Source organism: Dendropsophus ebraccatus, chromosome 13, assembly GCF_027789765.1.
Source record: "Dendropsophus ebraccatus isolate aDenEbr1 chromosome 13, aDenEbr1.pat, whole genome shotgun sequence".
Lineage (NCBI taxonomy): Eukaryota > Metazoa > Chordata > Amphibia > Anura > Hylidae > Dendropsophus > Dendropsophus ebraccatus.
The window spans coordinates 37,692,746-37,714,553 of record NC_091466.1 but is presented as its reverse complement, the minus strand read 5'-3'; the positions used below and the strand labels follow the sequence as shown (position 1 = coordinate 37,714,553).

At 46.5% G+C, this 21,808-nt stretch overlaps 1 protein-coding gene across 6 annotated transcripts in view; it reads right to left on the bottom strand.

Annotated features, from left to right (window-relative positions):
- The window catches only part of ARHGEF11 (Rho guanine nucleotide exchange factor 11), a 630,876-nt gene that overhangs the window by 413,439 nt on the left and 195,629 nt on the right, over positions 1-21,808 (bottom strand). For 5 of the 6 annotated variants that reach the window (XM_069949394.1, XM_069949398.1, XM_069949396.1 and 2 more), the window contains 4 exons: positions 15,124-15,225; positions 14,063-14,161; positions 3,018-3,060; positions 2,272-2,368 (listed from right to left, as the gene is read on the bottom strand). In XM_069949394.1, coding sequence (XP_069805495.1) covers positions 2,272-2,368; positions 3,018-3,060; positions 14,063-14,161; positions 15,124-15,225 — 341 coding nt within the window. The remainder of the gene's footprint in view (positions 1-2,271; positions 2,369-3,017; positions 3,061-14,062; positions 14,162-15,123; positions 15,226-21,808) is intronic. The other variant, XM_069949399.1, reaches the window with a different exon arrangement.

Sequence of the window (21,808 nt, the reverse complement as noted above, 5' to 3'; positions counted from 1 at the left end):
CACTGCCATGCTGTGTCAGGCTAAATTTTTGGGTGGTTCATATGCTACCTCTGTTTTATTGGTTCACTGTGCTCTCACCGCCATGCTGTGTCAGGCTAAATTTTTAAGCATGTTGACTTCAGTCAGTAGCTTTAGGCGCAGCAGCACTGCCGTGGGTAAGCACCAACAGGCGGTGCTCAAACTCCCGAGCAGCACCTTCTACCTTCCTTGGATGTTGTAGCCGTTTTAAAGACAGGATTGACTAAGTCTTTTTAATACACAGGCTACCGCACTTGCCTTCTCTTAGGTACTCTTTAAAGGATTAAAAGTGAATTCGTTCAAATTCCGGGGCCTCTTAAGAAGAATGTATTGTTATTTCCTGGTCCCTACCTCCAAAAATTTAGCTCTCATCCACAACTGCATGAGGATGTAAGGCTAAATCTAGCCATATCAACTTCATCATCATCATATTTTTATTGGATCATTTTATTGTCCATTTCATGCCACTTTATTTCTAGATTCCCCCCCCCCCCAAAAAAAAACAAACAAAAAACAAACAAACAAATTCAAAATCAAACTCAAACCCAGGGCTACCGCACTCTTAGGCTGGGTTGCAAAATGTACACCTTTTTTCATTGTCCATTTGCATTTTAGCTTTAAAAAACTGAATTTTGTCCATCAGTTAGCTTCAGTAAGCATCAGTTTGCATCAGTCAGCAACCGTTTGCATATCAGTTTATTTTTTTCTTTGGTTTCTCATTACTTCTGCGCATGCTCTGTGAAATAACTGATGAAAACTGTTAACTTGCAAACGGATGTGAACGGAAATACCTTCAGTTTCGATCCGTCCTCATTGACAATAATGTAAAAAAAAAAACGAAGTGCACTTCCCGTTCGTGTTCCGTTTTTTTCAAACGGAGGAAAAAAAGCTGCATGCAGGATTTTTCTTTCCATTCACAAAAACGGAACCCTGACGGAATAAATGCAAACGGAGCACTAATATGACAAATGGAGCACAATAAAAATACATAGAAATGAATGGGCTGTTGGACGCATACGTCAGTTTCCGTTTATGTTGTTTAAAAATGGAACAGCTAAACGAAACTGTGGCGGAGAGCAAAACGTCAGTGTAGACCCATCCTTAGATCCTCTTTAAAGGATTAAAAGTGTATTTGTTCAAATTCCGAGGCCTCTTAAGAAGACTGTATTGTTATTTCTCCAGCTATTTTTATTGGATGATTGTATTGTCCATTTTATACCATGTTATTGCTGGATACAAACTTAAATAAATAAATTTAAAAAAATATATCAAACTTCAAACTCAAAATTTAAACTAATTTGAATTCAAATTAAAAAATCGAATAATAATTTAAAGTTAAGAAAAAAAAAAATTAATCTTGAATTTGGTCGCCAGAACAGAAGCAGTGGGGAGTGACATGAAACTGGGAAAATTACCCCAACTGCTAAAGTAGTCAGGGGGTGTCATACCCAGCCCTGGTCAGTCTAGTAACTTAAAAAGACAAGGCAGTTATTTGGGGGGGGGGGGGAGCAGTCAGCTTGTCAGGCACTGGCAGGCAAACACTCTCCAAGGCCTTTGACCTTCAAAGTGACCTTCAGGCCTTTGACCTTGGTCACATGTGCCTTGCCCATCTTGGTCTGGGTCAGCACTATTGTCTTGAGGTTGATCACCAGGCTGTTGCCCAGAATTTGTCAAAATGGTGCAATCAGGCAGCCTTAGAGGCATCCATGCATGCTGCCCCTGCTGTTTCTTGTCCCTTTCTGTGGTGTTTCTATCATTTTCTGAGGTTGACAGGATTTCACGCAACCTTCCCTGGGCAGAGCTTGGGAGCCCTGCAAAAATGCTTGAGTTTCCTGTTGACTTCAATGGGGTTCGTTACTCGAAACGAGCACCCGAGCATCTGGAAATATTCGTCTCGAGTACCGAGCACCCGAGTATTTAAGTACTCGCTCATGACTATTAAATAACCATGCTGCTGGGGCTGTCCTTAGCCACCCGCGCCGCTGACACCTCTTGACATCTGGTAATGTGATGCAGAGACACCCTGGTCCTGGCACATGCGTGATGATATGCATGATGATTTTGTCTTTTGTATAGTAATATTGGTAATGTTGATCATGGTACACTAGGTTTTGTTCATTAACAGTATAGTGGTCACTGTGCAGGATTTCTTTTGTGCCTAGTATTATTTAGTAGCTGTAGGACTATTATTTTGAGGTATACATCCTGTAGGGCACACAGAAATTATCTTATAGCTATGTTATCTTACATTACCTGTAGTCTTGTATCTGCTCCTGTATTTCTGGTAACATGGCATCTTGTGCTTCAATCAGTGCACTTCGAAAATCCTCAGAACCACGTAAACAGGAATCTGTAGGGGAAGGGGGAATGAAGTTCACTAATCCGTGCATACAATACAAGTTCTGTACGCAGAATGCATACAAGGCCCTTATCAGTGCCAGCATAGTGCCTCTCTTCAGACAGCCATGGATTTAAGGGGGTTATGCACTTAAAAAAAAATAAATCTAAGTAACACCAAAAGCGTTAATTAGCTCTTCAATCACATGGCAATACAGGAACTCCAGTAGACCCCTAGTCTGTTTACTAACGGCTGACATTTGATGGCTGCAGAGGCCGCAGTGGTCATGTACAGAACTACTGGCATCAGAGCTCAGTGATGGGAGCCATGATGCCAGTGGTAAGACCACTGATTTGGCTGTAGCCATCACATCAGTAAATAGTACGGAGATCTCCTGTGATAAATTGCTGTAGGATCGGAGAGGTGAACGAAGAATGTATGTTACTTTATCTCATTTAGGCCTCTTATTTTAATTTTTTTAGAGCGCATAACCACTTGAAATGATAAACTAATAGTTTAATGATAAACTAATAATTTAAGAGCGCATAACCACTTGAAATGATAAACTGCTACTTCTTGCAGAGACTGTTGACTAGGAGTCATCTTTCCACCGCTTTTGTACTATTTGGGAGATTAGTCATATTGCATATATATCACTCACCTATTTCAGCAAGTAGGTTCTCAGGAATTTTCACTCTCAGAGGCTGGAAAACACAACAGGAAAGATCATGTATTGTAGAGAAAGTGCAAGCATTGCATAGCACACTGACTTAAAGTGTCACTTTCATTAAAAATTTTTTTGCAGAAATCAATAGTACAGGTGATTTTAAGAAACTTTGTAATGAGTTTATTAGCCGAAAAATGCATTTTTATCATGAAAAAGCAGTTTGAAGCTCTCCCCCCTGTCTTCATTGTTCTATATGGAGAAGGGAGAGATGAGGTACCAAAAAAGGACAAAAATAGTTAATTTACAGCTACATCACCAGGCTATCTCCTCTGACATCAGCACTAACCTCTCTGACCTCTGAATAGGGGCTTTCAGCGGCTCCCTGTGGTGTAATCCTTTGTTCTCTGCTCTCAGCTGCTAACTAATCCCACCCCTCCACCCTCCCCTCTCCCATCTCCATAGCACAGACAGGATCTGACTGATGTAAAACAGTCAAGATTTAGACAACATGTGGCCCTGGGCAAAGTTGAAGGTGGGGCCCCAAATGCGAAAACATTGTAGCAGCAATTTAAGGTCCCCATACACTTAACTTTTTTGTCAACGGTTGGCGCGCTGCTCGAGGTGGGGTGATCTTCTGTGACCTTAAATAAGACCCCTCTGTGCCCCATATAGTAGGTAGGTCCCTCTGTGCCTGCATAGTACATATAGTCGGTAACTCTCTGTAGGTAATTCCCCTGGTAGTTATCTCCACCACCCAGTATGTAGTATCCAACAATATAGGAGGCATCTCACTGTAGGTTATACACCTGTTAGCTAACCCCCCCCCCCCAGCACATAGCATCTCCCCTGATAGTTACCTCCCCAGCAGATAGCGTCTACCCTGATAGTTACCCCCCCCCCCCAGCACATGACATCTTCCCTGATAGTTACCCCCCAGCAGATAACATCTACCCCCCCTCCCCCCCCCCAGCACATAGCATCTCCACTGATAGTTACCCCCCAGAACATAGCATCTCCTAGGGCTGGGGCGATATGGGCAAAAAAATTCGTTTTTTCTTTTCTCTATTTTTTTTATTTATTTTTTTGCTAGTTATGATGGGTGTAGTAGTATAGGCATAGCGGATAAGGGGTGTAGTAACAGTAGAAGCATAGAAGATGAGGGGTGTAGTAGTAGATAAGGGGAGTAGCAGTAGTATCAGGAGTGGGGGTAATAGTAGCAATGGTAGTGAGAACAGTATTGGGGTAGTAGTAGAGCAGTATTAGGAGTAGTATTGGGGGTAGTAGTAGGGCAGTATTAGGAGTAATATTGGGGGTAGTAGTAGGGCAGTATTGGGGGTAGTAGTAGAGCAGTATTAGTAGTAGTATTGGGGGTAGTAGTAGAGCAGTATTAGGAGTAGTATTGGTGGTAGTAGTAGAGCAGTATTAGGAGTAGTATTGGGGATAGTAGGGCAGTATTGTGGTAGTAGTAGAGCAGTATTAGGAGTAGTATTGGGGGGTAGTAGTAGAGCAGTATTAGGAGTAGTATTGGTGGTAGTAGTAGTGCAGTATTGTGGGTAGTAGTAGGGCAGTATTGGGGGTAGTAGTAGAGCAGTATTAGGAGTAGTATTGGGTGTAGTAGTAGAGCAGTATTAGGAGTAGTATTGGGGTAGTAGTAGAGCAGTATTAGGAGTAGTTTTGAGGGTAGTAGTAGGGCAGTATTAGGAGTAGTATTGGGGGTAGTAGTAGGGCAGTATTGGGGGTAGTAGTAGAGCAGTAGTAGTAGTAGTATTGGGGGTAGTAGTACAGCAGTATTAGGAGTAGTATTGGGGGTAGTAGTAGGGCAGTATTGGGGGTAGTAGTACAGCAGTATTAGGAGTAGTATTGGGGGTAGTAGTAGAGCAGTATTAGGAGTAGTATTGGGGTAGTAGTAGAGCAGTATTAGGAGTAGTATTGGGGGTAGTAGTAGGGCAGTATTAGGAGTAGTATTGGGGGTAGTAGTAGGGCAGTATTAGGAGTAGTATTGGGGGTAGTAGTAGGGCAGTATTGGGGGTAGTATTGGGGGTAGTAGTAGGGCAGTATTGGGGGTAGTAGTAGAGCAGTAGTAGTAGTATTGGGGGTAGTAGTACAGCAGTATTAGGAGTAGTATTGGGGGTAGTAGTAGAGCAGTATTAGGAGTAGTATTGGGGATAGTAGTAGGGCAGTATTGTGGTAGTAGTAGAGCAGTATTAGGAGTAGTATTGGGGGTAGTAGTAGGGCAGTATTAGGAGTAGTATTGGGGGTAGTAGTAGGGCAGTATTGGAGGTAGTAGTTGAGCAGTATTAGGAGTAGTATTGGGGGTGGTAGTAGTAGGACAGTATTTGGGGTAGTAGTAGAGCAGTATTAGGAGTAGTATTGAGGTAGTAGTAGGGCAGTATTGGGGGTAGTAGTAGAACAGTATTAGGAGTAGTATTGGGGTGGTAGTAGTAGGGCAGTATTGGGGGTAGTAGTAGAGCAGTATTAGGAGTAGTATTGGGGTGGTAGTAGTAGGGCAGTATTGGGGGTAGTAGTAGAGCAGTATTAGGAGTAGTATTGGGGGTAGTAGTAGGGCAGTATTAGGAGTAGTATTGGGGGTAGTAGTAGGGCAGTATTGGGGGTAGTAGTAGAGCAGTATTGGTGGTAGTAGTAGAGCAGTATTAGGAGTAGTATTGGGGATAGTAGTAGAGCAGGGGAGAGAGTATATGGGGAGGGGATTCAGTATGATACAGTACCCCAATATGTTCACTAGGCTCTGAATTGGGGAGGGGATCCTGTATGATTCAGCACCCACCTCCATCATGTACTGCGTACTGCTCAAGGCCTGTTGCCCATAGATACAGAGGGAGGAGGGCCCTGAACAGTGTATGGTGGAAGGGGGGACTGCATCATACAAGATCCCCTGCCCCCTTTCTGTATACTTTTCAGTAGGTATATGGGGAGGGTGTTACTGTTTTATAAAGACCCTGGAAGCTCCGCCCACCTGCGACTGTAAGCCCCGCCCCTTGGTAGCAAGCCCCACCCCCAGCGACCCTCTACACCCCCAAACACCCCCTCCCCCCCCTCCTCCTTTTTTTTTTTTACCTGGGCTTGCTGTTCCTCCTCTTCTCTAGAGCACAGTCAGCCCTGCAGGAGGGGTGGTCAGTCTTCTCCCTCTTCTTCTGCGGTCCTCACAGCTCAGCTCCTTCGTTCATTAGTGGAGCAGGGGAGCTGCTTGTGCTGCTCTGCTTCCTGCTCCACTAATGAAGGAAGAAGCTAGTGGGCCCCAGGGGCCCCCCCTAACGCCGGCCCTGCCTGTCATCAGATGCTGTACTCAGGGTCGTTTCTAGCACCGTGCAAGCCGGGCCACTGCATGGGGCGCTAAGAGCACCTAGCTCCTGGGGGCTCCTTTGTGGCCTGTGAATAAAGGGAAGAGGATAGAGGAGGCAGCAGGGACTCCCCCATGTTCCCCTGCGGCTCTACTGATCATCCTGCACACAGGCAGCAGCTCCTGTGTGACGTCTCCTCCCCCAACCTGGCCTGGACACAGCTGAAGAGAGTGTCTCTGTAAGTGCTACTGTCTTCAGGGGAGGGGGTTACTGTGGGGAATCAGCAGTGCAGTATTGGGGTGTATGTGATATTGGGGTGTATGTGATTGTGGGGTGGGGGGGAGGGGAGTGATGGGCAGCTTCATTCCCCACAGTCTATACTTACTCATCTTCCCTTTAACTTTCATCCTTTCCCTCTTAGCTCACAAGGCTCTGCAGCTTCAGGGAGAAGAGGGTGGGGGAGGGATAATAGCATAGGACCTCTCCCTGATTATTTAACCCTTCCTAGACTGCACCCAGCTACAAAAAGTTAGTGCACTATATTCGTCTGTAAAGAGTGCAAAGGTATGTGTGATATGTTATGTATAGTGTGCTGCTAATGCTCTATGTATGTGTGATGTCCTATCGTATGCATAGTGTGCTGCTAATGCTCTATGTATGTGTGATGTCCTATAGTATGCATAGTGTGCTGTTTGTGTTCTATGTATGTGTGATGTCCATACTGTTTAGTATACAAGTATAGTGTGTGTGTGTGTGTGTGTATATATATATATATATATATATATATATATATATATACACTCACACACGCATATATATATATATATATATATATATATATATATATATACACACACACATACACAGTATATGTATATATACACACAGAATATATAAATGTATGTGAGTACATATCTATTGATCTGTCTGTATATACACTAGAGATGAGACAACTTAGGGTAGCTTCACATGTACCGGATTCGCAGCGGATCTCATGCTGCAAGTTTGGTAGTGTGATTTGCAATGGGGTTACATACCTTCAATTCGCAGCATGAAATCCGCTGCAAATCCGGCAAGTGTTAAGTTACCCTTACAGTAAGTTCCAGAACCAGACCTGCATGGTGCAGCTGTTGATAACGCAGCCTGGAGAAAAAAAAAAAAAAAAAGAAGATACAGCTACAACATCAGTTTCTGGTTCAGGTTCAAACTTACCTTAACTTAACTTTGGTGCAATAAACAAGCAGAGAGCTGGCAACTAGTCATCTGGGCTGTGACTAGTCATGGCTCTCTGCCTGTCAGGGAGCTCTGCAGGATGACCAACAGGAAAATAGGTCAGTTAGAAGCCTCTTTTCCTGTCAGTCATCTCAGAATGCATCCATTTTTTAACGTAAAAAAAAAAAATTCAGTCTACCATGTTTTTGTGTATGTTAAAAAAAACAGAAGTCAATGGAAAAACGGATCGGAACAAATGCACACAAGAGCAGTTTTTTCATCCATTTTTTATCAGTTTTTTGGAAAACCACTGCAAAAAAGTAGTGTGAACCCAGCCTGCTCTGGAGGAGATGTAGATTTGTGCCATGATTTACACCTATTTGCACCCGGGACCCTCCAACTATGACAGCTGCAAACACTACAACTCCCAGCATGTACCGACAGTCCACAGCCCTCAGAATATACTGGAAGTTGAAGCACAAATGAACAGACACCTCAAGGTATTGTCATCTCACAAACTATAACTTCCAGCATACCCTGAGAGCTTCATAAGTATAGGGCATTCTGAGAGTTGTAGTTGTTATTCAAGGAAGCTGTGGTGTCTCTTCTCACTGGCTCCTTCTGTAGGTGTCCCCCAGCATCAGCCCTCCCAGGAGTCCAGGACACATGTTCCATGTTTTTTCAGAGTCGCCCTGTTGCCAAAATGGCCTAGAAACTGCCCTGGCTGTACTATACACTACCTGCTACTAGTTTAAGTGTATTTAAAAAATAAGTACATAGTATATGCGTGTACTATTATATAATGTGTATGGGGGGCACTGTTATATAATGTGTATGGTGTGTGTGTGTATCAGGGGCCTAACTAGAAATAGCTGGGCCCCATAGCAAACTTTCCAATGGGCCCCCCCCACACCCCCCTGTCAGTCCTCTATAATGGTGCCTGGAGCTCTGACTCTGACCCCCCTCCCCCCAAGTGTACATGCAAGTACGGCAGAGCAGACGGCACCTGCACATGTACACCTATGTCTAGGGCCGTATTTATAGCTCCTGCACTAAACCTGAAGATGTTCCCTTTTCACTCACCAATTATCATCATGATTTACTACTTTACAAACAATCACATTGATAATTGATTAGTCTTTGGCTATGTTCCAACATTTGCGTCACCATATGCAACTCCAACCAAACCCCCATGAAGTATCCAATAGCGGTATGGCCAATAATCCTGGTAACAGCACACGACTTCTGGGGAAGAAATGGATGCATGATTTTTGCCACATGCATTGTCTGAATCTTTTTTTTCTACATGATCTGCATATTGTCTGAGACCATTCTCATCACAGGATTGGTAGGTAATAGCTTCAGACAATGCACATTTAACACCACCACACCAGACCTGATACCACCATACTGTGACTGAATAACACTGCTATACCAGACTTGATACCACCATACTGTGACTATATAACACCACCATACCAGACCTGATACCGCCATACTGTGATTGGATAACACCGCCATACCAGACCTGATACCGCCATCAGGGCCGCTTTAACCAGAGGGCACATGGTGCACGTGCACCGGGCCCACTGGTTAAAGGGGCCCCCCCGAGCAGGCCGGCCGTTGCTATGTGCGACCAATGCGGTCGCACAGGGCTCCGGCCACCAGCCTGTCAGGGGGGAGCGCCATGGATGGGTAATCTACTTACCCCTCCATGGCGCCCCCTGCAGGGCCCCCCCGGCGATCACCGCTGCCCCCGCCCGCTGCTGCTGCGGCGCTTCAGCGCTGCAGCAGCAGCGACACTGACAGAGAGAGAGCCATTGGCTCCCTCCCTGTCAGTCACTCTTGTGGCCGCACTTCCTGCGGTCACAAGAGGCCGAACTCTCCCTCTAGCGGCCGACGTCACTGGAGCGTCGGCGCGAGGGTAAGGGGAGTGCAGCCTCTTGTGACCGCAGGAAGTGCGGCCACAGGAGGGAAGAGAAGAGGAACGCGTGGACCTAGGTGAGTAACAGTGTTTGTTTTTTTCAATGTTATATGGGAGGGGGAGCTATATACTATGGGGGGGCACAGGGGACTATATACTATGGGGGAGGACAGGGGGCTATATACTATGGGGGAGCACAGGGGGCTATATACTATAGGGGAGGACAGGGGGCTATATACTATGGGGGAGCACAGGGGGCTATATACTATGGGGGAGCACAGGGGAGCTATATACTATGGGGGAGCACAGGGGGCTATATACTATGGGGGAGCACAGGGGAGCTATATACTGTGGGGGAGCACAGGGAGCTATATACTACTGGGGAGCACAGGGGGCTATATACTACTGGGGAGCACAGGGAGCTTTATACAATGGGGGAGCTTAGGGGGCTATATACTATGGGGGAGCACAGGGGAGCTATATACTATGGGGGAGCACAGGGGGCTATATACTATGGGGGAGCACAGGGGAGCTATATACTATGGGGGAGCACAGGGGACCTATATACTATGGGAGAGCACAGGGGACTATATACTACTGGGGAGCACAGGGGTCTATATACTCTGGGGAGCACAGGGAATCTATATACTATGGGGGAGCACAGGGGGCTATATACTATGGGGGAGCACAGGGGGGCTATATACTATGGGGGAGCACAGGGGAGCTATATACTATGGGGGAGCACAGGGGAGCTATATACTACTGGGGAGCACAGGGGAGCTATATACTACTGGGGAGCACAGGGGAGCTATATACTACTGGGGAGCACAGGGGGCTATATACTACTGGGGAGCACAGGGGGCTATATACTACTGGGGAGCACAGAGGGGCTATATACTATGGGGGAGCACAGGGGAATATATACTATGGGGGAGCACTGGGGAGCTATATACTATTGGGGAGCACAGGGGACTATATACTATTGGGGAGCACAGGGGAGGTATATACTATTGGTGAGCACAGGGAGCTATATCATATTGAGGAGCACAGGGGTCTATATACTATGGGGGAGAGCACAGGGGGGCTATATATTATGGAGAGCACAGGGGGGCTATATACTATTGGGGAGAGCACAGGGGGCTATATACTATTGGGGGGAGCACAGGGGGCTATATACTATTGGGGGGAGCACAGGGGGGCTATATACTATTGGGGGAGAGCACAGGGGGGCTATATACTATTGTGGGAGAGCATAGGGGTCTATATACTATTGGAGAGCACAGGGGGACTATATACTATTGGGGGAGAGCACAGGGGGGCTATATACTATTGTGGGAGAGCACAGGGGGGCTATATACTATTGTGGGAGAGCACAGGGGGGCTATATACTATTGTGGGTGAGCACAGGGGGGGCTATATACTACTGGGGAGAGTGCACAGGGGGGCTATATACTAATGGGGGAGCGCACAGGAGGGCTGTATATAACTGGAGGAGCACATGAGGGTCTATATACTACAGGGACACCTTAAAACTATGGAGGCACAGAGGGGTGTAACTATGTAGGAGTACAGAGGGGTGTAACTACTGTATAGGGGTACAAGGGACCTAACTACTGGATGTGTTGGAGCCTAAAATATTTGTCTGGCAGATTCTGGAGAGAAGATTCACAGCCAGGAGAAGACTTCAAGGTGGCCCAGGCTGGATGGAGAGAAAAAGAAAAGGTGACAGACTCTGATTGGAGAAAACGCCCCCGGTGAGTCACTGGATGTAACTGCACTCTGTTATAGGATTGTAGTGTTAGGGGTCATGATGTGGCGGTATTATGTAATGGTATCATTGGTGATATCTTTCTGTTTTGTTTAGTGCAGTTTTTATGTAATATGTAATCACTGTATTGTGGAAATAGTGTTATAAGGTAACTACTGTATGTATTGGGGCTCTTGATACAGTGTGGGGGCAAATTCAGTACATTATACAATGTGCCGAAAGGGAAGGGGGGGCCCACTCTTGAGGGCTGTGCACTGGGCCCACCAATGTATTAAAACGGCTCTGACCGCCATACTGTGATTGGATAACCCTGCCATACCAGACCTGATACTGCCACACTGTGATTGGATAACACTGCCATAGCAGACCTGATACCGCCATACTGTGACTGGATAACACTACCATACTATACCAGACCTGATACCCCCATACTGTGACTGGATAACACCGGCATAGTACCATTTTGGGGTAGATGAAAATGATTAGTCTCTTCTTATTTTATAGGATTTGATATGGCCATCAAAAAAATATAATAATTCTGGTCCTGAGTACGATGATCACACAGGATCCATACGGATCTATTTCCATACATTGGAGGTTTCCACATGTGGTGATCACAAAAAAGATTATTTATCTTTTACTGTTTTGATCCCCCCCCCCCCTTTATTTACAAAAAATAAGTAAAATGGGACAATTCAAATTCATATACACGACTGGTATTATGCATAGGGGTGAGCTTTTCAGTTCTGCAGGAGCTGCAGTCACATGGAGGCTTTGTATATATGTGTGGGACTACAACTCCCAGTGTGGTTTCTCTATGCAGTCTGTGCCTCACAACTCCTGTACAAGTAAACCCCCACACTTATGCTTCTGACAAAAGTTGTATGTAAGGCAGCAGCCACCATGCCCCCTCCCCCCCCTTATCAGTGACAGAGTTTACTTACACAAGGAGTTTTCAGTCTGAGGTCCGGCAGGAAAGGGTCAGAAGTCATCCCTCCAGCCAGAGGATCCTCCGTGCAGGCAGATAGCAGAAGCTGCTGCTGCAGGACAAGAGGAGTCTCTCCGCCAATCAGCACTGCCGCACAGTGACCGGGGGGAGAGAGGGAGGGGGAGCGTGGATGGTTATCTCCCTCTCTCTAAGCTCTGTGCAGGTGTCAGTGATGCCGGGCCCTGTGTGGGTGGCTGTGGGCCGGCTTCTGTGCGCAAACTATTCTCCCCTGGTTAGCTGGTTTCAAGACAAACGTCCTGAACGGCTAACCAGGGAATATCACCCAGGCTGACCTGCCCGCCGGGCCCCTTGAAGAGCCGGGCCCCATAGCAACGGCTACTGCTGCTACGGCGGTAGTTCCGCCACTGGTGTGTATTCTTATATAATGTATAATTAATGTGTGTGTACTAGAGGTTTATATATGCATAATGTGTGTTTAAATGTGTATAAAGTCCAGGCAGGATTCCATTAATTCCAATAGAACCCGTGTTTTGTATAAATCACGGCCGTTGTTGCAAATTTGAGCACAGTGCATGCAGTTATGTCTAAAATCAATGAGAGATCGAAAAACAGCACTGGGGGGTCCAGCAGCCAAGAATTGCCGCCATTAACTGACACGGGTTGCTAGCCACAGCGGCTAATTCAGCATTTAAATGCAGCTGTTAAGCCTGACAGCTGCATTTAAATGCTTTAAAAAGCACATCGCTGGTGTCTAGTGGGTCAGATCGCTGTCACACGCGTGCAATGTGATCGCAGAGGGGTCATCAGTTCTTCTGCCCGGGCCTCAGCCTCAAAATGATGCTGATCCCAGCTTGGCATTCCATTGCTCTGGGCTCCAGCAGCCAAAAGCAATGTAGCAATATAGATAGAAATACACACAAACACACACTGCATAGATCTCTATGAGAGAACAATTTAGTTACAATAGAAGTTACTGTAAAGAAAAAAAATCTATAAATCAAAATGTTTTTTCATTAATAAAAAATCCCCTCCCATAGTAAAAGTTATAATCACTCCCATTGTCCCATTTTATAAATAGAAAAAAGTGTAAATAAAAAATAAACATTTAGTAGCAAAAAAATTGCAAATTTGCTATCAAATCCAGAAAAACTGTAATAAAAGTGATCAAAAAGTTTCAATTTTATAAGCTGTCAAATAAAATTAAAGAACTCTGGCCAAAATGTATTTGCCAAAATGTATTTTTTAATATGTTATTACATAAGGAAATACAAATGTGAACAGCGCTCCATTGTGTGATGTCTGCAACAGGAAGGGCAGTAGCAAGAGAGTAAAAGGAGACTTTCACCTGATGTGGTCGTGCAAATGCAAGGCACAACACTCAGTGATGGTATGTGTATGAACCGCAGCCTCTTCCAGGAACCAAACAGGTAACTAAAAGCAATTAAATCATCCACTCCAAACCTTGAGTAACATTGGGCGCAGGTCCAATATAGGCAATAAATGTATAAAATATTTATTTAAAAACCCGGCCCGACTTCAAACGCGTTTTTAAATAAATATTTTATACATTCATTGCCTATCTTGGACCTGCGCCCCATGTTACCCAAGGTTACCCATTTTAGTTGTCAGGGAAACAGGGCAAAAAATACACCTAACACTTAAAAAAAAAACTTTAAAATTAAAACGTTTGCTGGTTTTCAAGCTGTTGATAAACCTTGACAGCAAGTAATTGGCCTCAAAGTCTACCCATCTGCAACAGTGTCAGGACTTACTAGGTGATTCTCTAGTACTTTGGTGGGCTTGTCCAAACCTGGTGGAATATATGGCCCCTACAGCAGAAAACATGGGGATGCCACATATACTGTAACAATACAATAAGTCACTTACTGCACTTTTATCTAAGAAGATATTCCACACGAACTTCCCCAAAGAGGATGCATCTCGAGCACTCATCTGCTGACACACTTCAGCACATAGATAAAACAGCTGGAAAAAAAAACCAAAGCACATTCACTCATCTCTAGTGCATTCTTCCAATGCAACCAATAAAACTGCTCTGCAGAGTCTCATCAATATTAATGTACTTAAAATGGTGACACTGATTGCATATTTAAAATAGGATCGAGATACAGATGGAGACATTTAAAAGGGGGTTATTCAGTTTAGACAACCCTTTTTAGTTATGAGTCTCACAGTGATATGTTTATCAATGCTTGTGATACTTATAAGACTACCAGTTGCCACCTATATTCTGTGAAAGAAACAGGCAGCAAAGTGCTCATCTTCCTTCAACATAGGTGAAAAAAGCACTACTACTACTGAAAATAAGCACTTCAAATCTGCGCCATCAAATCTGCTGCAGATCCTGTATGTGTGAACGCACCCTAAGGGTGCCTTCAGACATACAGGATCCGCAGGATATCTGCAACAGATCCGCAGCAGATTTGATTATGCAGATTTGATGCTGTGTTCATTTATTTAGATGAAATCTGCTGCGGATCCGCAGCAGAAAATCCGTTGCGGATCAGATACGTGTGAACATACCCTAAAGGTGTTTTCCAGGCAATAGCAAAAACATAGTATACTTACCTCCTCCAATACCCCACTGGTGCCCAGCTGACACTTCTGGTATTCCGCTAGTCTCTGCTTCTTTCAGGCTTTGTGCTGTGCCATCCCCAAAGCAACTGCTCTATCAGTCTATTAGTGGCCACAATGATCTACCACCTCAGAAACTGAGTTCCTGTTGGGATGGGATGGAACACAATCTAGAAGAAGCAGAGACCCTCTGTGCGGCAGCTGCAGGAGAGAGGAGAAGGTGAATATAATATGTTTATTATTTTTATTCCACCCCCAGTCTAGGAGCAAATCTGCTTTTGCGCAGAAAACACCATTAAAATAATAAAATCCTTTCAGAGTTGAGTTACCAACAACCAATAAATCAGTCTCACCAGAGGATTGGGATCAGCTTGTGAGAAGAGGTACCTCAAAAACACCCCCATGTGGGCTGGCCGAGCCTTCAGTTTGTCCAGGTCTTGGAACAAACCATCACACTGCAAGAGAAAAGGCAAATAGGAGAAATAAAATAAAAACTTTGTCATTATGGTTTTTATGACTGTGGACATGAGGAGCACTACTGGACAGTATCAGGCTGTGTGGGGAAACACCCAATAAAAAGAGGAACGGTACCTTTTCAGGAGGAACAATAGAGGGATGGCACAATGCAAAGTTCTAAGGGCCCATTCATACTATCTGTGCCGCAATCTGGATGAGGATCGCGGCACAGATCCCCTAGCCGGAGCCCCCACCGCCGTCTGGCACAGATTCCCCCCCCCCCCCCCCCCGGTCGCAGAGATGACAGGAGAGCATGCTTTTTTGTCATCTCATCTACTACTCACCTACTGCCCGCGCTGACCGGCTACACGTGCTTACCGGAAGTGGCCTGGACTATGCTGCCAGAAGGCGGCAGTGTAGTCCATGCCACTTCTGTTAAAGATGAAGCGGGTCAGCACGGGGAGTAGGTGAGTAGTAGATGAGATGACAGGAGAGCACATCATGTCATCTCTCCTGTCATCTCTGCAGCCGGGCGGCGGGGGAATGATCCGCAATCCGCACTAGGACATAATTTTTTCGCACTGCGGATCAGGGACCATGGACAATTTCACAGGACGTTTGAATAAGGCCTAAGAGTAGAGGTTTTTATTTTATAGGGACCGAAATGGTTTACTAAAACACATCAGCATGTTAGAAGTATTCAGCCTGAAGAGAGATGTCCCTATAGCGCACAGGGCACTGATGATGAAGGTAAGTTTCTTACCTTCATCCTCGGCGAGGCTTTTTCTGTGATATTAGCAGAGGGTGCCTCCTAGTGTAGACTGATTTGATTACCAAGTCAAAAATAAAAATACCTTAGCAGGTATTCGCGTACACATTGTAACATCCACTGCTGCACCCTTGGGAACAATCTACGACATCGAATGCTGGGAAAGAGCATCTAACTAAAGATACACCAGGACTGGACTGTAAAAACAGACTCCTCAAGCTTGCTGGGTGCAGTGGTTCTCCATTCCACCATGAAGCAGGGCTGTCTTACCCATTGGGCATGGCAGGCGGCTGCCCGGGGGCCCTTGCGTCCTAGGGGACCCCTGCCCGCTGTGACATACCCGTATTTTTCACTTCATAAGACGCACTTTTTTTCCTCCCAAAGTGGGAGGAAAAACTAAGTGCGTCCTATAAAGCAAAGACGGCTCCCAAGCAGTGCCGAGCACCGCAAGGAAGCCGTCCCACGCGCCCCCTCTATTGCCGCTCACTATACATATGCATAGTGAGCAACCCTGAGTGACCCCCTCCGCCCGCCCAGCCCGCCCCTTCTATCGCCACTCAGCTGAGCCGATCAGAAGCCCAGGAAAGTGCAATGAGCAGCCCTTTCCTGGGCTTCTGATCGGCTCAGCTACAGCGGCGATAGAAGGGGCGAGCTGGGCGGGCGGTCCAGGAACTCACCTGTCCGCCGGCCCCAGCAGCTGATGTCTCCCGGCAGCGCGCACTTCCTTCATCCTCCGGGCACAGGCAGTGGGGTACAGAGACGCTGCCTGAGTCCCGCATGTGTCGTGCAGCCTCTATCATTCATTCATTCCGGCACAGGCAGTCTCTCTGTACCCCACTGCCTGTGCCCGGAGGATGACGGGAGCGCGCTGCTGGGAGACATCAGCTGCTGGGGCCGGCGGATGGGTGAGTGACTGGTTTGTTGTTTTTCTGTTCAGCAGGGGGGGGGGGTTGGCTACTATGGGGGGCACTGGCTACTATGGGGGGCACTATATGGGGGCATTGGCTACTATGTGGGGCACTGGCTACTATGTGGGGCACTATATGGGGCATTGGCTACTATGTGGGGCACTATATGCAAAGATGGGGGGTTTTGATGATGGCGGCCGCAGGGGGGGGGTTGTTAGGGGCCCAATTCGCACCTCTGCCCAGGGGCCCATAATGCTGTTAAGACGGCCCTGCCATGAAGTGCCACAGTCCCCAATGCTGAAAGCACAGGAAAACTCAGGATTCTTCTAATACCCCTACTGGATCAAATGCAACATGCTTCAAAAGGTTCTTCAGCCTTCTCCATCAGGCATAATACAATCTGAACTAGCTGCTTTTTAAAGGGCTGGAGTATGGGAGCGTCCTTTCCCACCCATGCTCTCTGGCCGCTACATAAAAAACCCGGCCATGTTTTTGTAGAGTTCGATAACCCCTTAATGTCACTGGTGCAAACTATTGGGTTTTTTATATGACCGCAGTGATGTTAGACTCTGGTTGGGTCACTAAACAAGGGGTCTCGGAAAGGTCTCTGTCTTTCCAGGGTTTTAACAGGTTCACATAATATATCTGAAGAGGCTTTCTTTTACCGGGTTGATGTACATGGTGATTACCTTTACCAACCTTTTTAACAACCTCAATCCTTTGCAAGGAAATTGCCCTCTACTGTGGGTACCAGCACAACCACCCTATCCCCAGGTCTGAACTGTCTGATCGTCCCGTGGAATAGAAAAAAAAGATCAACCGACATTGTTCATGTCGGCTGATCGTTGCAGTCAAACATGTTGAAAAACAAATGACTGTGATAGCAGCCATCTGCCGCCGTTGCTCCGTGGAATAGGAGCGGCAGCAGCAGACTGCCACTATCCCTATGTATCCCTAGCGATCACCCAGGCAGCCTCCCCCCCCCCTTCTCACCCGCTTGCTGCGCCTGGTGTAATAGTGGCGGCAGCGAGCAGGGAACGAGGAGCAAACAAGCGCTGACAGTGCTCAGTAGCTCCTCTCCGTCGGCCCGTGGAATAGGGGCTTAAGTCTGGCAGATCGATTATATACCCTGGACTGTGCCTCTTGAGCCTACAGGAGATGCTGTTTTACAATGGGCATCACATTAGATATCCTCTCCTGCATCTGAGCCACATGTTCTATGACCCTTTTTTTATGGAGTTGTTTCACTTTCCCAGTAAGCCCCTGGGGTGCCGATTCAAAGTTCAAAGGGAGATAACCCGGTGGACGCTTGTGGAACTTCCCTGATGGAGAACAATAAGTAGGGCAACAGACAGTCCCAGTCCCGACTGTCTCTCTTTACCACCTTTCTCAAAATTGCCTTTAAGATTTATTAAATCTCTCCACTAACCCGTCTGTTTGGGGGTGGTATACTAAGGTACGTAACTAGGTTATCTTTAATATTTTACACAGTTCCCTCATCACCTTTGACATAAAAAGCGTCCCTTTGTCAGTTAGGATCTCCTTAGGTAAGAGAACATGAAAAATAACTCTCGGGCAATAGACTTGGAGGAGGTGTTCCCTAAGGGCACTGCTTCTGGGTACTGGGTCGCATAGTCAACCATCACTAGAATATATTGGTGGCCTCTAGCGGAACTAACCAGGGGCCCCACCAGATCCATAGCCATCCGTTCAAACGGAACTTCAATGATGGGTAAAGGTACAAAGGGACTAAAGAAATGAATGATAGGGGAGGTTACCTGGCACACAGGACAAGACTTACAAAAATCCCTTATTTCCCTAAAACACCCAGGCCAGTAAAACCTCTGCAAGACCAGCTGCTGTGTCTTTTTTTTTTTTTTTTAACAATAGTTTTTTATTATTTTATACAACTCACAGTAAGGATACAAAGGCTGCGACATCAACATATGATACTATCAGGGGATATACATCAAAAATAGTCTATAGTTGGACCCCTACACTGCTGATCCCCTTAGTCTCCCCAAAGAAACATTTTTAGACCCAATCCATATTGTATACACCCCTACCCATTGTGTCTCTCAAGGTCAACCTCAGCATGGAGTAACGGGATGTCGGCATAAAAGAGGTGAGGGCCCTCCTATAATGACTTGCCCCCTAGCATTGGCATGTCAAGGATAACATCAAGAACCGTGTCCCCACCAACAATAGGGCACCAACCTAAAACTTCCAGAAGGCCAATGGATCAGCAACAGACACAGGACTACCACATCCAATACTAAGACACACCAAAATCAAAAGACAAAACCAGACAAGACATGAACAAAAACAAAGACAACACGAAAACAAAGAGAGCCAGCCGAACCAACAAATAACACTTAGGAGATCCTCAAAACGCCCAATGTGCCTTTAAGATCCTCAGTGCAGTACCATTCCGATGCTCTGAACTGCAACATAATCTCCTTCCTTTCATCAGGGGTAGATATTTTTTCTATGAAAGGTCTCCATTTGTGGAAGAATTGTTTTGTAATCTTTCCCATAGAGCGCAACGTGTCCAGACGATCTATGTGAAGGAGTGTTTTCAACTGATCTATTACTTCAGAAATTGCTGCCGTCGCGGGGTCCAACCAATGCCTAAGGAGAAATTTTTTAACCGCCAACAAAGCTGTATGGACTCCCTTGACTGCCACTAGTCCTCGAGAATCATCCTCGGAAGATTGGATGACGTAGTGGAAAAGACAGCCAAGAGGTTGACAAGGTACCTTCACTTTCCATACCCTGTCTATCAGTTGCAAAGACTCCTTCCATATTTGTTGCACTTGAGGGCATAACCATATGCAATGAAATAGATCCGCCTTAACTAAAGAGCATTTAGGGCACGCTCTCAGGTAATGTGCGGGCGCCTCCCTATAGGAGAACTGAAATGCATAAATGGATTTATGTAACAATTTCACGTGCACTTCCCTCCCAACTCCCATTCACCATTGCGGTTCGTACATATTGCAACCCTTTGGACAGTTTCGGTGCAAGATCCTCCATCTGCAGGGAGGCCTCCCAATTGCTAAACATCGTCTGAGACAGTGGTGCAAGGTATTGAGACTTCAGTGATAGATATAAACCGGCCAAAGAATCAGTATTCGTGGAGGTACCGATGATCTCGTCAAATTTGCCGGATACCTCGACCTTCGCAAAATTAGACACCAGTCCTCCCAGAAATGATATCAATTGATTGTAATACAGAAAGTGGCCTACAGGTAGGCCGTATACCAACCTAAATTGATCCCACGGGAATAGAACACCCTCCCCAGACTTAAGGAGTTGGGCTACATCTCTGATTCCTTTGCCCCGCCACAAAGACTCAACTGGTCCTGGAATATTACCCCTGAACAGCGGATGTCCCCACAGCGGAAGGTACCTTGAGAGACAAAATGGAAGCCTATATAGTTTACTAGCCGCCTTCCAGGATGCCACTGTGTCTCTCAGCACCACGTGAGATTTAAGATGACTTGGTAGATCTTTGACTTTGGTGTGTAGTAAAGTGGATAGGGCCCACGGTGATGCTAGATTCGATTCCAACCTATAATTAGAGAAATAGCTAGTCCCATGGATCCAGTCTCTTATGTGGCGGAGCAGGGAAGCCAGGTTATACAGTCTGATATTAGGCATATTTAAACCTCCAAGGAGTTTTGAAGAACATAATTTATCATATGCAATCCTCGGTCGCTTGCCTCGCCAAATAAACCTTACGAAGGAGGATTGCAGAGTCTGCAAAGGGTATAATAACCTCGCAAAGCTTATCATTTTGATAAGATGCGCCCTACCCATTAAGGAAAGAGGGAGATCCTTCCATTTGTCCAACTCTTTTATGATCTTTAGAAAGAGGGGAGGATAGTTAAAGGGGTATTCCAGGGAAAATTGATAAATTGGTAATGGAAAGGGTTAACCAAGGTTAACCCTTTCCTAATATACTTACCTGTCCTTTATTGCCCCCCCAAGGAGATCTCCGGTCCGGCCACGTGATCTTCCAGCTTGCGACTCGTGGATCCTCTTCTTCCGGCTCGGTGACGTCACCATACCCGGCCGGCGTGTGGCTCTCTGTCTTATTAGTGGCAGAGCACTGAACCCTGGCTGGCTTGGTAGCGTGTAGCCAATCAAGGTTTAGTGTTCTGCGTCTCCACACACACCAGTTACATCTGCAGGGCCGGCGTCAGAACGTCATTGTGAGGGGTCCCTGCGGGGTGCCATCCGACCTCACTCTGCAGGACCCCCCCCCCCCCCCCCCCCGGTGTCAGCAATGTCGAAAGTCCCTGGAGGGGAAGGGATACGGCGGGCGGCATCGTTGACACCCGAGGGAGGGGGGAGGTCCTGCAGAGTGATGTCGGATGTCACACAACAGCACCCTGCAGGGACCCCTCACAGTGACCTGCTGTACAGTTAGCTGATTCCCCCCGGCCCCCCTCCCTGTGTAATCATTGCGATCCTCCTGGCCCCCCTCCCTGTGTAATCATTGTGATCCTCCCCCGGCCCCCCTCCCTGTGTAATCATTGTGATCCCCCCGGCCCCCCTCCCTGTGTAATCATTGCGATCCTCCTGGCCCCCCTCCCTGTGTAATCATTGTGATCCCCCCGGCCCCCCTCCCTGAGTAATCATTGCGATCCTCCTGGCCCCCTGAGTAATCATTGCGATCCTCCTGGCCCCCTGTGTAATCATTGCGATCCTCCCCCGGCCCCCCTCCCTGTGTAATCATTGCGATCGTCCTGGCCCCCTGTGTAATCATTCAGATACACAGATCACTCACCCCCGGTGTAATCATGCTGCAGCGACGCTGGACCCGATCTCGGCGCCTTTTTCAAACAGCTATCCCCAGCTGACAGGCGCTGTGTACAGAGCAAGGAAGAAATCTCTCCT